At 34.7% G+C, this 12,486-nt stretch overlaps 1 protein-coding gene across 1 annotated transcript; it reads right to left on the bottom strand.

The window, feature by feature from the left end:
* Positions 1-4,651: 4,651 nt before the first annotated feature.
* LOC121504809 lies at positions 4,652-11,508 on the bottom strand. The gene is made up of 5 exons (XM_041779873.1): positions 11,373-11,508; positions 10,619-10,921; positions 9,752-10,006; positions 9,442-9,587; positions 4,652-7,245 (listed from the first exon to the last, which is right to left on the bottom strand). Exons 1-5 carry the CDS (start codon positions 11,404-11,406, stop codon positions 7,210-7,212), a joined length of 774 nt encoding a protein of 257 aa, XP_041635807.1. The 5' UTR covers positions 11,407-11,508; the 3' UTR covers positions 4,652-7,209.
* Between the last annotated feature and the right edge of the window lie 978 nt (positions 11,509-12,486).

Here is a 12,486-nt window from a genome sequence, read left to right as displayed (position 1 = left end):
TATAAAAGGAGAACATGATGATGAATGATGATTCCAGGGAAATCAAGTAATTAATGAAAAAGAGAGGACAAAGCACTGAATCATGGGGTGTATTTGAGTAAAAGGGAGCTTTGAATGAGGTTCAGCTTTTCATGTGAATGAACTGTGGTCTGACAGTGACCCAGAAAAATCTTTGCCTCTAAGTTGGTACACATTTATCTGAAGATAGCTGAAGGCTTGGGCTTCATCAAGGTGTCCACTCAGTGTATTTACTGGAAACTTGGTGATTAAGTTTGACTCGCTTACAGAAAGAACTTTTGTACTTAATTAATATATTTGCAAAGTGTTTGTTGCAAATGCTGACACTTTAGTAAGAATAAGACTGATTAATTAGCAAACTAAACTACATGACTGAAAACAAAAAAGGTATTTCCTTAAAATGAACATTTCACAATCTCAAGAAAATTTCAGATTCTTTTTTCTTATTTCTTAAAAAAAAAAAAAAAAAAAAAAAAAAAAAAAAAGGAAAGTGATTTTGAAAATAGGAGCTACTGGAGAAATATGAAGAACAGGAAAAAGACAATTACCATCCGTGTTTCCATAGAGGGGTGTAATCAGCACTAAAATACAGAGAAACACTGAATTAGGCCTCTATTAAAGGTGTAAAATCAAGAAAGACTTTCATTTATATCTAAAATTCTTGTCAAACAACCACATCAAGTATGTTTAGTTCATTCTCAGGTTTTCAAAGGTAGGACACTGATTTAAACACTTTCAAAGAAAATATTTAAAAATGTTGTCAATAACTGAAATAAACACCATGGACTTCGTACTATTGCACATTCTTCAAACAGCATGTTCACTGATTCCTGTTGTTATCTAAACAGCCAAGCTATAACACTACATGTTCAAAGAAACATGACTTTCTATTATAAAGTCACAGAATTAGAAAGCACTGTTGTACTCACAGAATAATCCCAACACACAGAGCAGCGTTTTGCACATCTTCACATTTAAAGTCACCGTGATATTCCACCTCGTTGCTTTAAAACAATAAAATTTAATGTTGCATGTATTATAAAAGAAGAAAATGAGGAGACAGATATGTACGATTGCATTAAATATCAGGCAGAATATTTCATCATCATCACCATCTATTCTTCCTTCCCTTTTACACGAAACTTTAACAAGAGTTTCGGCTCTGACCACAAGGCTCTTGGCACGTTTCTACTTCCTGTTCATTGCTGTCACATAAAAGCTTTTCATTGGAAATTTCATTTGGAGTTGAGAAATCAATGACAAATAAACAGAAACCAATAACTTTAATGTGTGTTATGTGTATTAAATAGTAAATATGCAAGATATGGGAAGCCCTGTTCAATACATCCCTTAGGAATAGTTAGAAATTTAAAGCCATCTGATACTCACATGTCAATTGAAATTAACACACGTTGTTTAAATTGCAATTAGTTGGAAAGCCACATTGTAAAGTTACAATTCCTACACTGTTCCAGGATGCATATAGAGTACCAAACTATCTTGTTTATGGTTGTAGAAGGCCATTTAACTGCAGATGTTATGCAGTTTTTTTCAAAATCTATATGACTTTGAGAAACCATGTCATACAGCTTTGAAAATATTCCAAAATTATTACCCTGACAGAATTTAATAAGTTATAGCCAACATAAGTTAAGAAGGAAACCAGAGCATAGAAAATATACAGGTTTTTCAATTATGGTAGAATTCTACTCTTAGTTTGATTCAAGCCCTAAAAAGGAGAAGACTTAACTGGCAATTTGTCCTAAAGCGAAGCTGAAATTTTCACCAACAGATGCAAGCAGGCAAAAATCGGTTTCCTTCTCTATTAGTCATTGCAGAAAATATTCCCCAGAAGTCCTGCCCCATTCTTAAAACTGACTATTTTCCTTCAGCAGCGACCGTTACTTCATGAGTTCCTTACTGAGAATTTAAGGGAAATGTAAAAACTGTCATAGGACCGACTATTTTTTTTTTCAGTATTGTGTTAGTCACATTTGCCATGAGGCCTCAACAGTGTGATGAAACATGGTTAGCGGTATCTTAGGATCCCATCAGTTTGACATGTGTTTATTACTCAAATCTCAAGTATTTCAAAACTCATATCTTTTACAGCAGTGGTTCTCAACTGGCCGAGCATAAGGACCCAAAGTGTTCAACCACTTAAATGTATTTAATGCAAAATGTTACAGTTCTGACCATAAATGGAAGAAAGAGACAGAACAAAAGGAACATGTTTTAAAAAGTGCATATGTGGACAAGTGTGTTTTTATTTTATTTAGCTATTTTTCCTCCCAAGACACAAAGAAATTTGGCATTTTCTCAAGACATTTCCTAATTATTTTGGAAACATCCACTTTGTTATCCAGGAAATGGCGATGAATAAGTTGAAATCTTGAGACTGAAATTTATTTGCAAATCTCAAGAAAACCAAAAAAAATGTCTAGAAGGTTTGTATTTCCTCTTGGGACTTTTAAACACCATAAACTTCTTGAGAGAGAAAAATTGTAGATTTTACAATGAATTTTGCTCAACTGATGCAGCAGTTTGATGAAAATTCCACAATGTTCATTATCTGATCTCATATTTCCTCCTCTTCCTTCTTGTTTTACTGAGGAAAAACAAGAACAGTCACAACTGCACCAAAGTCCCACGTGTTGCATCAGGTAAGGAAAGTGATAATTCGTGCTGAGCCGTAGATGTATGATATGACACACTTTCATGTTAACATTAAAGGGGACATATTATGCAAAAATCACTTTTTCAGGTTTTCCTAACAAAATGTGCCCCTGGCCTGTCAACAATCCCAAGTTTTTTGTTCCTTTGCACCAATCAATTATTATCATTATTAGTAGTAGCAACAGTAGTGGTATTATTGAGTTCTTTCAATTTCATGATTTTCTTGATTTTCCCTGTCTTTGTTGTGTGAAGTTTTTACACTTGGTTTTGTCGTGTCTCTCAACATAATTTCTCTTCACTTGCACTGTTCTCTCCTGCATCATGCAAATAAAAAAAAAAACTATAGTAAATTCGCAAACAAAACAAAAAAAAAAAACAAAAAAAAAATGGATGATGGATGATGCATTCAAGAGAAAGGAAAAAATGAAAAGAAGCATGCATCAAACTCTAGGGGACACTTTGAGTCAGAGGTGCAGTTTTTTAATCTGAATGAACTGTTGTCTGACAGTGATCTAAAACCACAGTAGTGATAACTGACGCTTTATCATACTGACTCAAAATGGTGGGAAAGCATCATATGGTCTCCACTCCATTTCTATACTTAACGCTGGGTAAGAAATCCTTTAAGCTTACTGAAAGGGCTTCCTCTGTTTAATTCAGACAATTTAGATCTGTTCATTGTAAATGGTTAAACTGCTATGTAACTACATTTACTGTGCAGCCCTAGACATATCAAAATGTTTAGCTTCGGAAAGAATTTACTGAGGAGAATTTGTGTAAAGATTAGTTGATCATTATTTTAGTCTCTTTAATAAGATATAAAATCAAAACAATGAGACAGTTGTTGAAAGATATGTAGGACATGAAAATAGGAGGTGCTCAGGAAATGTGAAAAAAAAGATGAGTTACCTTCAGTTAATCTGTACAGGGGTGAACTCAGCACTAAAATAAAGATTGATACTTCATTAGGTCAAAATTAAAGGCATAGAATCAAGAGTTTCATTTATAGCAAGTATTGTTTCCAAACAACTGTATCAAACATGTTTTGTTATTCATCAGGATTTAAGGATGTAAGACAGATTGGAATGATTTCAAATGTTGGCAGTAACTGAGATTAAAACCATAAACTACTTGCTGCACACATTTTGCTAAAAAACAAGTGAACTGACTCAACAACCAAGTCCCTGTGTATAAAGGAGACTGAAAAGTTGAAATCTTCAGAAAAAGACTGAAATTTACTTGCCAAGACAAAAAGAACTTAAAAAAAAATGTATAGATACAAATAACTGATAACTAAAAGTGTTGGCACGGAATTTGTTTATCAATTTCTGTCATGCGATTATGGCATCACTTGCCCTAATGGCTGTTTGCATCCCAACCAGACAGCTGATAAACTTTACTTAACTTAGTTTGGTACGTCTCTGTACCAAACCACTATAACAGTTAACTGAAATATTGAGAATAAATATTCATCAATGCTCATTTCCCATAATAGAGACAAGACACTGGCAATCTAAAAATAGCTCTCTCTCATAAATACTCAGGCAGACTTTAAGTTTGGTTTCTGTTACGAGATGAGTTTGGATAAAAACAATAGCGATGGGCTATCAGACATTTATGTAATCCATATTTATCCCACTTTGTGTCTTAAATATCCACTAAAATTTAAGGAGATGAGAAATTATGAGCTGCAGTCATGAGCTGTGTGTTTGTGTACGTGTGACAGACAGGAGAGTAAGTTTGTGTCCGTCTGTGAATGATGGCCAGTGTGACAACAAGCACAGATGAGGTACCGTTAGCTTGAACAAGCAGTGAGGGACAAAATTCTAGCATTATCTTACTATAACTAGAGTCCTTCTTCAAAGAACATCACTAGGCTTTTGTCATCTGTATGATCTTAAGGTGTAAGTAAGGAGGGAGATAAGGCAAAAAAACCAAACTCTTACACATTATAAAGCATTTTTTAAGTTTGTGTTTATTCTGTGGCCTGTTAAAGTTATTCAAAATAGAAGTATTCATAAAAAATATAGTTTTCTTTATTAAATATATATATATATATTTACTCTTTCACAATATTTTAACAGCTTTGGAATATCTGTGATGTTTTTTATGTGTACAAGTGTGTTACAAGTTCACAACATGAATTTAGTCACCACTTGCATTTCTCATTCTGGCAAATGAGTGAGCTAAATCCCAACCTTTGTTGTTATCAGTTTATTAGAAATGATAAAAGTAGAAAACTGCTGTAGAAAGACAAGTCAATGTTTGTCTCTTGTAAAAGCTACCAGTAGAATATGTGGAAAGAAAACACATTGTTTTTACAATCAAAGCTTAAGTGCAGCATTGGGCAAAAATACAATAAGCATGGCTGAACAATATTATACTTACAAATAGATATAGCATGTTTATGTAAGCTTGAATCCAAGCGATCCATTTTTGAATAATAAAAAAACAATCCGACCTCAAGTTTACTTACGTTGTACTTGGCTTTTACTACCATCTGCAATATGGCTTTACTGAATCAAAAACTAACCCCAAAACTTTTTGGCCACTTTATTGTTACAAAATTGTCCTCAAGGTAGCAGGCAGCTTAAACTTCATCAACTCAAAATGGTACGAGAACATGAACACCATCATGGTCTCCCCTCAATGATTATACTGTATCATGACCGAGGAAGCATTGTAAAAACTGAGGGCCAATACCAACAAGCAATAAAACATGAATTCATAATCAATATTCTTCTGATGGACATGTTTGCATCTGATGGAGACATGGGCACTAATCTTCGTCTTATTTCTAAGCTGATAAAAATTCCAGAACCTCAGTGTTAATGTAAATAGTTCCCTTTTCCTAAAATGACAAAATGCATATTAAAAGTTTGCAGTTTACATTTTTATCAAAAAGGGAAATTTAGTTGACTTTTGTTGAATGTTTTTGTCATGTTCCATTATCTGTGACTTCACCAATAACACAGCCAATCTTTATAATACACAAACTCTTTCTTATTGATAAAAAAAAGAACAAAACATCTTTGAGCCTCTTTGTAATTTGTCATTTTTAAGCAGGAAAGAAATTCGATTAAAAACGCAGTATTAGGTTTGGTGTTGGAAGAAAATTAGACTTACCTTTTTGGTCATATACCCAAACTAGGAGAATTACAGAGATCGTGACATTTTATAAAGAAAATTTTAAAAAATAACAGTAAGCCAAAACAAAATGAAATTAAGAAAAACATTTGGTAAAAATACATGTATAACCTTTTGACTAGGCGAAATAACTATTACAGATATCTGTAATTCAGTTTCACCTAGGCAGAATGTGAATTAAAGATATCTCAAATGTCATCAATGACGCCATCAATGACGCTGCTCTATTTTGGATATCCAGAAATACATCATTTCCCCTTCCCACCATAATCAAACAAGAAGTGGGTTTATTTCCTTATTTCTATGAATAGAGGAAGAAAGAAGCAGTCATGGCTTTGGCTCACACAGGTAGGCCTACAATGTGACATGTATGGCGAGTGGATTTCCATAGATTTGATGATTTGAACAACAACCTGCTCCGCTCCCACCCAAAGTGGTGGGCAGGCCAAATTTGTCATAATTACAGATATCTGCAACGTCATTTCACCTAGTCAAAATTCTAATTCAAGATATCTTTAATTACATTTTGACTAGGCAGAAATACATTTACTTATATCTACAATTTAATTTCGCCTCGTCAAAATTCATTTCAAGATATCAATAATTCAGTTGTAGATATCTACAATTTATTTTGCCCAGTCAAAATTGGATTTCAGATATCCGAAAAAGGGACATATAGATATCTTGAATTGTACAGAATTGAGGTGAATTAAAGATATCTGTAATTCTAATTCTGCCTGGTCAAAATGCAATTAGAGATATCTTGAATTAGAATTACAGATATCTACAATTCATTTGCAGATATCAGTAATTCACATTGTGGATATCCAAAATGACATTGTGGATATCCAGAATGACAAACCCCATACACATGAATGGCAAAAGTGACGTAATTTCACCTAGTCAAAATGACATTGTAGATATCTGAAATGACAATTTTGGATAGGCAGAATGTATTTGCGGATATCTGAAATGTTCTTTTTGACTAGGCGAAATTGAATTACAGATATCTACAATTTTAATTCCGGATAGTCAAATTAACCTTTAAATGTTACAACCGCTTGCCATATGTGTTACTCTATCATTTTGGCTTGTTAAAATCACTGTACAGTGTTTCAACTTGCGTGGGATCCTCTGCCCCCCTGAAATTGACAGATGCTGAAGTGGATGCCTCTTGGGCAGTCTTGGGCAGTTCTGAAACACTGTAGATGGTATCCACCGTCCGACTTTCCGCTGACCTCAGCTCTTCCCTTGGGTTGCTGCTTGTGCTGTTAATCTGGCTGGGCTGGGTGACGTCCACATTTTCATAAGCAGCGTCTGGTTGACTAGAAGATGTGGAGCCTCTGTTCAAAGGTTGTGGTTGGTCCTCTATTGGCTGGCTGTGTTCATCTGTGTGCCGGATGTCTATTGTGAATTAAACAGAATATCATGCTATGACACAACTTAGATACAACATCATATCTTGAGTTGTTATGAATGCAGTGACTTTAAAACATTGTACCCTAATGGCTCAATAAAAAACAACTTTGATTACAGGACAGACCCCTTTTAAAGACTAATTTTAAAAAGGCTAAGAAAAATCTCAGTTTTGTTTAAAATGATCATTTGTTTTTGAAATAATGAAAATAAAACACTTCAAACTAAACAAGGCAGAACATTGTTTTGAAAGATAAGTTAAACCCAAGCGGCAACCTCTGGTTCTGAAAAATGCAGCCAATGCGGAAGTGCAAAAAATTGCAATACATCGAGTGTCCACTTGAGGCTGACTACATGAACACCAGAAGTCCCGTCTGGACACCTGTTAAACAGCCGGTTTTTACACTGGAAATAAACTGGTTTACAGCCTGGTTCAAAATACCAAACATCTCTCATTAGCTAGTGTCTTATTGTGCTCTCACTGTACGGGGGTGAATCTTTTGTACCACAATCATTTGGATTATATTTAGGAAAAACCTCACTTCACGCTGACTGGCCCGTCTCATTTGATTGCCAGATAGCTCGACAGGCAGAGGCTCTGTTTCTGTTAATCTGAATGCTAGCTAGCTAGCTCACAGGAAGTTACGCTTAGTGGGCGGGCCGCTAGGTTGATCCAAAGTTCGGTTGAGATAACGATTTCAATATGGAAGCCTCCACGTATTGGCTTCAAGAGCCATTTGAGTCCTATTGTAAGAAGAATGAGTTGCCAAACAAATAACTTAAATCAGAGACTGTTTCATTCATTCTAGAACAGATTTTTTTTTACCTAACTGCCTCTTTTCCTTTCTCTGCCTTACAAGTGAGTGCAAAGAGCTTTTAACGTGTTTTATGTCCAAAATAAATACTTAAATCAATTCTTGTTTAGCAATATGTGTGACTGAAGCACAGTCTTTTCAATCAAAGGCTTACACTTTGGGGTGTTGTCAGTTTAGACAAGAATATTACCCTAATATTTAATATCAGATATCAAGGTAGCCCACACACGTGAGGGAGACACTGCGGGACTGCGCAAATCCATACAGCCCCCCAAATTCTGTTTATACAGTTTAAATTTTTACATTTTTCACCTTGACACTAATTTTATCATCAGAGTCATGTTTATGTTAGTGAATAAAATATCCACTGATTTAAAAGAAGTAACTTTAAATTTAGTTAATTTCTTGAATTTATTAGCGGGCCAGAGTGAGCTTGAGAGCTGTAATTTGAACAAATTTGGTATAAACTAATGATACTTAGTGTAACAGTAAAATATTTCTACAATTACATGATATTCTTTAAAAAATGTTAAAGTTTAAACACTTCTATATATAGAATTACACTGGGTCCTGACTGATATTTATAATGTAAATGGAGAAATCCTTGGGCTCTCTCAAACACAGAGTTCTGGTAACTGAATAAAAAGGAAATACTTGAGTTAAAAGGTACGAAGTACACCTGTTACCTAAACTTTACTCTTACAATACAATACAATAATTGTCCATGCAGTGTGATGCTGCATTGCTCAACTCCTAACTGTACCTGTGTCCTTGTCATTTCTCTCTACATGCTGTCTGTGTGTCTCATATGAAACCTGTGCCTTATAGCAGAAGTGCATTGGCTCGTTAACAAAACAACAGAGCCTTCAGTACCAATGCAGGGAAAAAAGCTTTATTTATGATCGAAACTTTACGCAGAAGTGACTGCGGAGGCTGAACACCCAGTCATTTCTCAAACTGAGCACTGACTGAGACGGTCCGTGTTTAATTAGTGAGTGGTAGAAAAACAGTTAGAGAGATGGAAAGATGACTCAAACAAGTAAGATGTATTATGATGGCTAATTTTCATATTAACATGGTACAGCCTACAACCCCTCATAAAAACCCTGCTAAGAGTGGAATACAAAACAAGAATGTAATCATTTATTAAAGATAAATAAATAGCTAAATAAATAAGTATATAACAGTCTTAGCCATCAGAAATGAGCCATACTAGAAACTGTGACCAAAAAAATGAGTTACTTATTAAACCATGGTCTAACTGTATGTTGAAAAACTGTCTTACATTAGGGCCAATACAGTACTTTTAAAAGAGAACCATTTCAAGGTAAGCAATAATAAACAGGTTAACATGGTAAACACAGCTTACCTGATTACATTTTGTCGAACAGAGTCTCTTAATCAAACAGGAAATAAATGCACAAATGGTTATGCCTGCTGCAACTGCGAATATAATTATTATCACACTGAATGCTGGTGCTGTCTCTTCATCTTCAATGCTAATTTTCCTATAGCCTGGAAAGACAAAAATAAAATCATTTAAGCAAATAAAGAGCAACAAACAAAATTGTCAAAATTAGAGAATGAAGAAAAATGTAGAAAAATAAGTATTTTCTGAAAAAGAATTTGGAGGGGCCCTAGGGTCATTAAGTAAATGAAAAAGATCACATCATATTTACATGTTTGATCCATCCTTGCAGACACATTGCTTGTACTGACAAGGTTGTGTCCACTGCAGTACACAGATCTGTTTTCAGCAGAGACTGAGATGTTGAATTTATTGAAAAAGCTTTGATTTGTCCTGCAGCTGTCTTCATCACAGATAGTCCATAACCACTCATCCAGGACAGAGCAGTTTATTGATATGATGCAGAATGCAGCAGATGAGTTGGAGCCCATTACTGACATCCTGATGACTGGAGTTGGAACAGCTTCTGAAAAATTCACGTAGGCAGATCTATTCAATGCATTAGCTATTTGCTGGCATCCTCTAGTGGTCAAGGGAAGGAATCAATAAATATTGTAGTTTCAAAACAAGCCTTAAATTTAAATGTCATTAAAAATTAAATTGCCATGATGCAACATGAAGTGGACTTTTGCCTTAATTTTTACTTAATTTTTTTGTTTTTATCTTTTTGCGATTCATCACCCTGGCCTTTGTGTGGTCCAGCAGCACACAGCTTTAACAAAACCAAAACAGCACAAATGTTTGAGTTAAATTGCCTTATTTACACCATTCAAAGAATCAAACCTCTTCAAAAATAAACTATCAGATCTAAAAGACACAAATGAAAAGTGTTTGCACAGTTTGACATATAAAACTTCAAGTAATATGGATAAACAACAACAGATGTCAGCAATGAAAAATGCTACGATGTGTCATTTCACCTTATCATAACCTGGACTCTAACCTCTTAAGATTCAAAAGATAAGCATATTAATTTCCTTAAAAGGTGGGTTTATTTCATGCAGTATTTCATGTAAGGACTGAGAAAACAAACTAGGTCCTAGCCTCTGCAGGATAAAGAACTGTACATCAAACTTACCATGAACCATTAATTGGTGGGTCTCAGAAGACTGTTTCAACTGTCCTGATTCCATATAATAAATTGTAACTTTATAATCACCACTGTCTGTTTCTGCAAGTTTGTTGATACGCAAGGTGTTATTCCCTGGGTAATAATCCATTTTCCCAGTGTTGTTAGACATTAATTTTTTGCTATAAACAATAACTGCACCATTTAAACTCCATGTAACATCCATAAAAGCTGATGAATGTCCAGCTTGTAGACATATTGAGCTGCCTTTCACTCCATGGTGTGTCATCAGTGAGCCTTCTGTTGTGATTCCTGGGGTAAAAAAAAGAAGTTAAGTAAAAGTGCTTTGGAGCAAATACCCAAATATGTCATAAAATACAAGTATATATACAGCAGTAATGCCGAGACAATTATGCAATTATGTCATGAAAGGTGCAGAAATTTGTTTTTCTTTTTGTAGGATGGTAACTGTTAAGTAAATTAATTATACTACCAGCACTAATTATACAGAATTAGCAAAACTAATACTGATAATAATAAAAACGTTACTTTCATTTGTTAATTAAACGCATAATCACCATAAAGCAAGCAGTTTTTAACAGTGTCAAATAATACAAAACATATGTCAAAACTAAGAGAAAGATCATCTTTAAAAGACCTAAAAGGTAAAACAAGACTTCACCACAATTAACATATTGTTAAAGCAAATAGAGACAGTTTATACTGTATATTCAACATTACAACAAAAATGTAGTTCTCTTACCTGCAATTATCACACAGCTCAGAAGCAGCAACATTTTAACCCAATGTCGATGTCAATGAGGAGAAAAACTGGAAGCAAAACTTTTAAAATAGGCTTAACAGGTGCAGGAAATGCAGTGAAGTGAGCATAGCATCCGTTGGTTGAACTTGTGAAATATGAAGTGATACAAAGGGCAGCTGTTAACTGACAGTTCTTAAAGCTGCAGTAAGCAATTTATTATTAGCGTCGTATGCCCACTAAAATAACACAACCCATTAGGATCTTGTTATTGAAGTCATCTGACAGAATAACAGTAGTGATGTGCGGAAAGTAAAAATACTATCGAAAACTTGTTGTAATGATTCACACTTGGTAGGAACTACTTCTTCTTCCGCCTGTCAGTCGCATGCGTAATTCGGCTGTTTAAGAGCATCATGTCACAGCGCGCTGCTGCTCACTAAAACACAGTCATATGAGGACATATTTCAGCTCCACAAACAGCAACGGCGCAGCACGTGATGTGTGTGGGAAGACAGAAGTGTTAAGACAGTTAAACATCTGAGAATCAGAGGTGTCAAAAGTATTCACATTCATTACTTGGGTAGAAGTATAGATACTAGGGTTTAAAAAGACTTTTGTAGAAGCTGAAGTATCAACTCAAGCTTTTTACTCAAGTAAAAGTGTAAAAGTACTGGTTTCAAAACAACTTAAAGTATAAAAGTAAAGGTATGTAAGGTGGAAAAAATGCCATTAAGGACAAAAGCTTAGCCACAGGGGCCTATAGCGCACTACCCCACCTCCCCAAAAAAGCATTTTTCTAAAGGCCACAATGATTATAATGTTATATTAAAATGTTAATGTTGAAAAATATGGGATGCACCTGTTTCAGCTGCATTTATGCTCATTGAAAATGAACGCATTTTAGTGCAATGCAAATTCACTTAAGAACCATATATGTGTTTTAACGGGTTTAGTCGGGGTGCCAGTCAGTCGTATCTGACAATTTAGAAACAAAACTTTCTTTTTTTACCTGCACAAAACAATAATTCACAACTCAGCATCAGTGAAAATACAATGCAATGCAATCAAGCAATGTCAGTAAAACAATTTTGCAACACAAAATAAACAAGCAAGC

Source organism: Cheilinus undulatus, linkage group 22, assembly GCF_018320785.1.
Source record: "Cheilinus undulatus linkage group 22, ASM1832078v1, whole genome shotgun sequence".
Taxonomy (NCBI): domain Eukaryota; kingdom Metazoa; phylum Chordata; class Actinopteri; order Labriformes; family Labridae; genus Cheilinus; species Cheilinus undulatus.
This window is presented reverse-complemented; position numbering and strand designations above follow the sequence as displayed.

What these genes read in the sequence shown, in the direction of transcription:
- LOC121504809 (XM_041779873.1), bottom strand. Translation starts at nt 11,406, where the DNA reads ATGTTGCTGCTTCTGAGCTGTGTGATAATTGCAG. An exon ending in TGCAAGGATGGATCAAACAT is followed by an intron (nt 9,588 to 9,751) that starts GTAAATATGATG and finishes TTGTCTTTCCAG; the next exon opens with GCTATAGGAAAATTAGCATT. An exon ending in GTTCGACAAAATGTAATCAG is followed by an intron (nt 7,246 to 9,441) that starts GTAAGCTGTGTT and finishes AATTCACAATAG; the next exon opens with ACATCCGGCACACAGATGAA.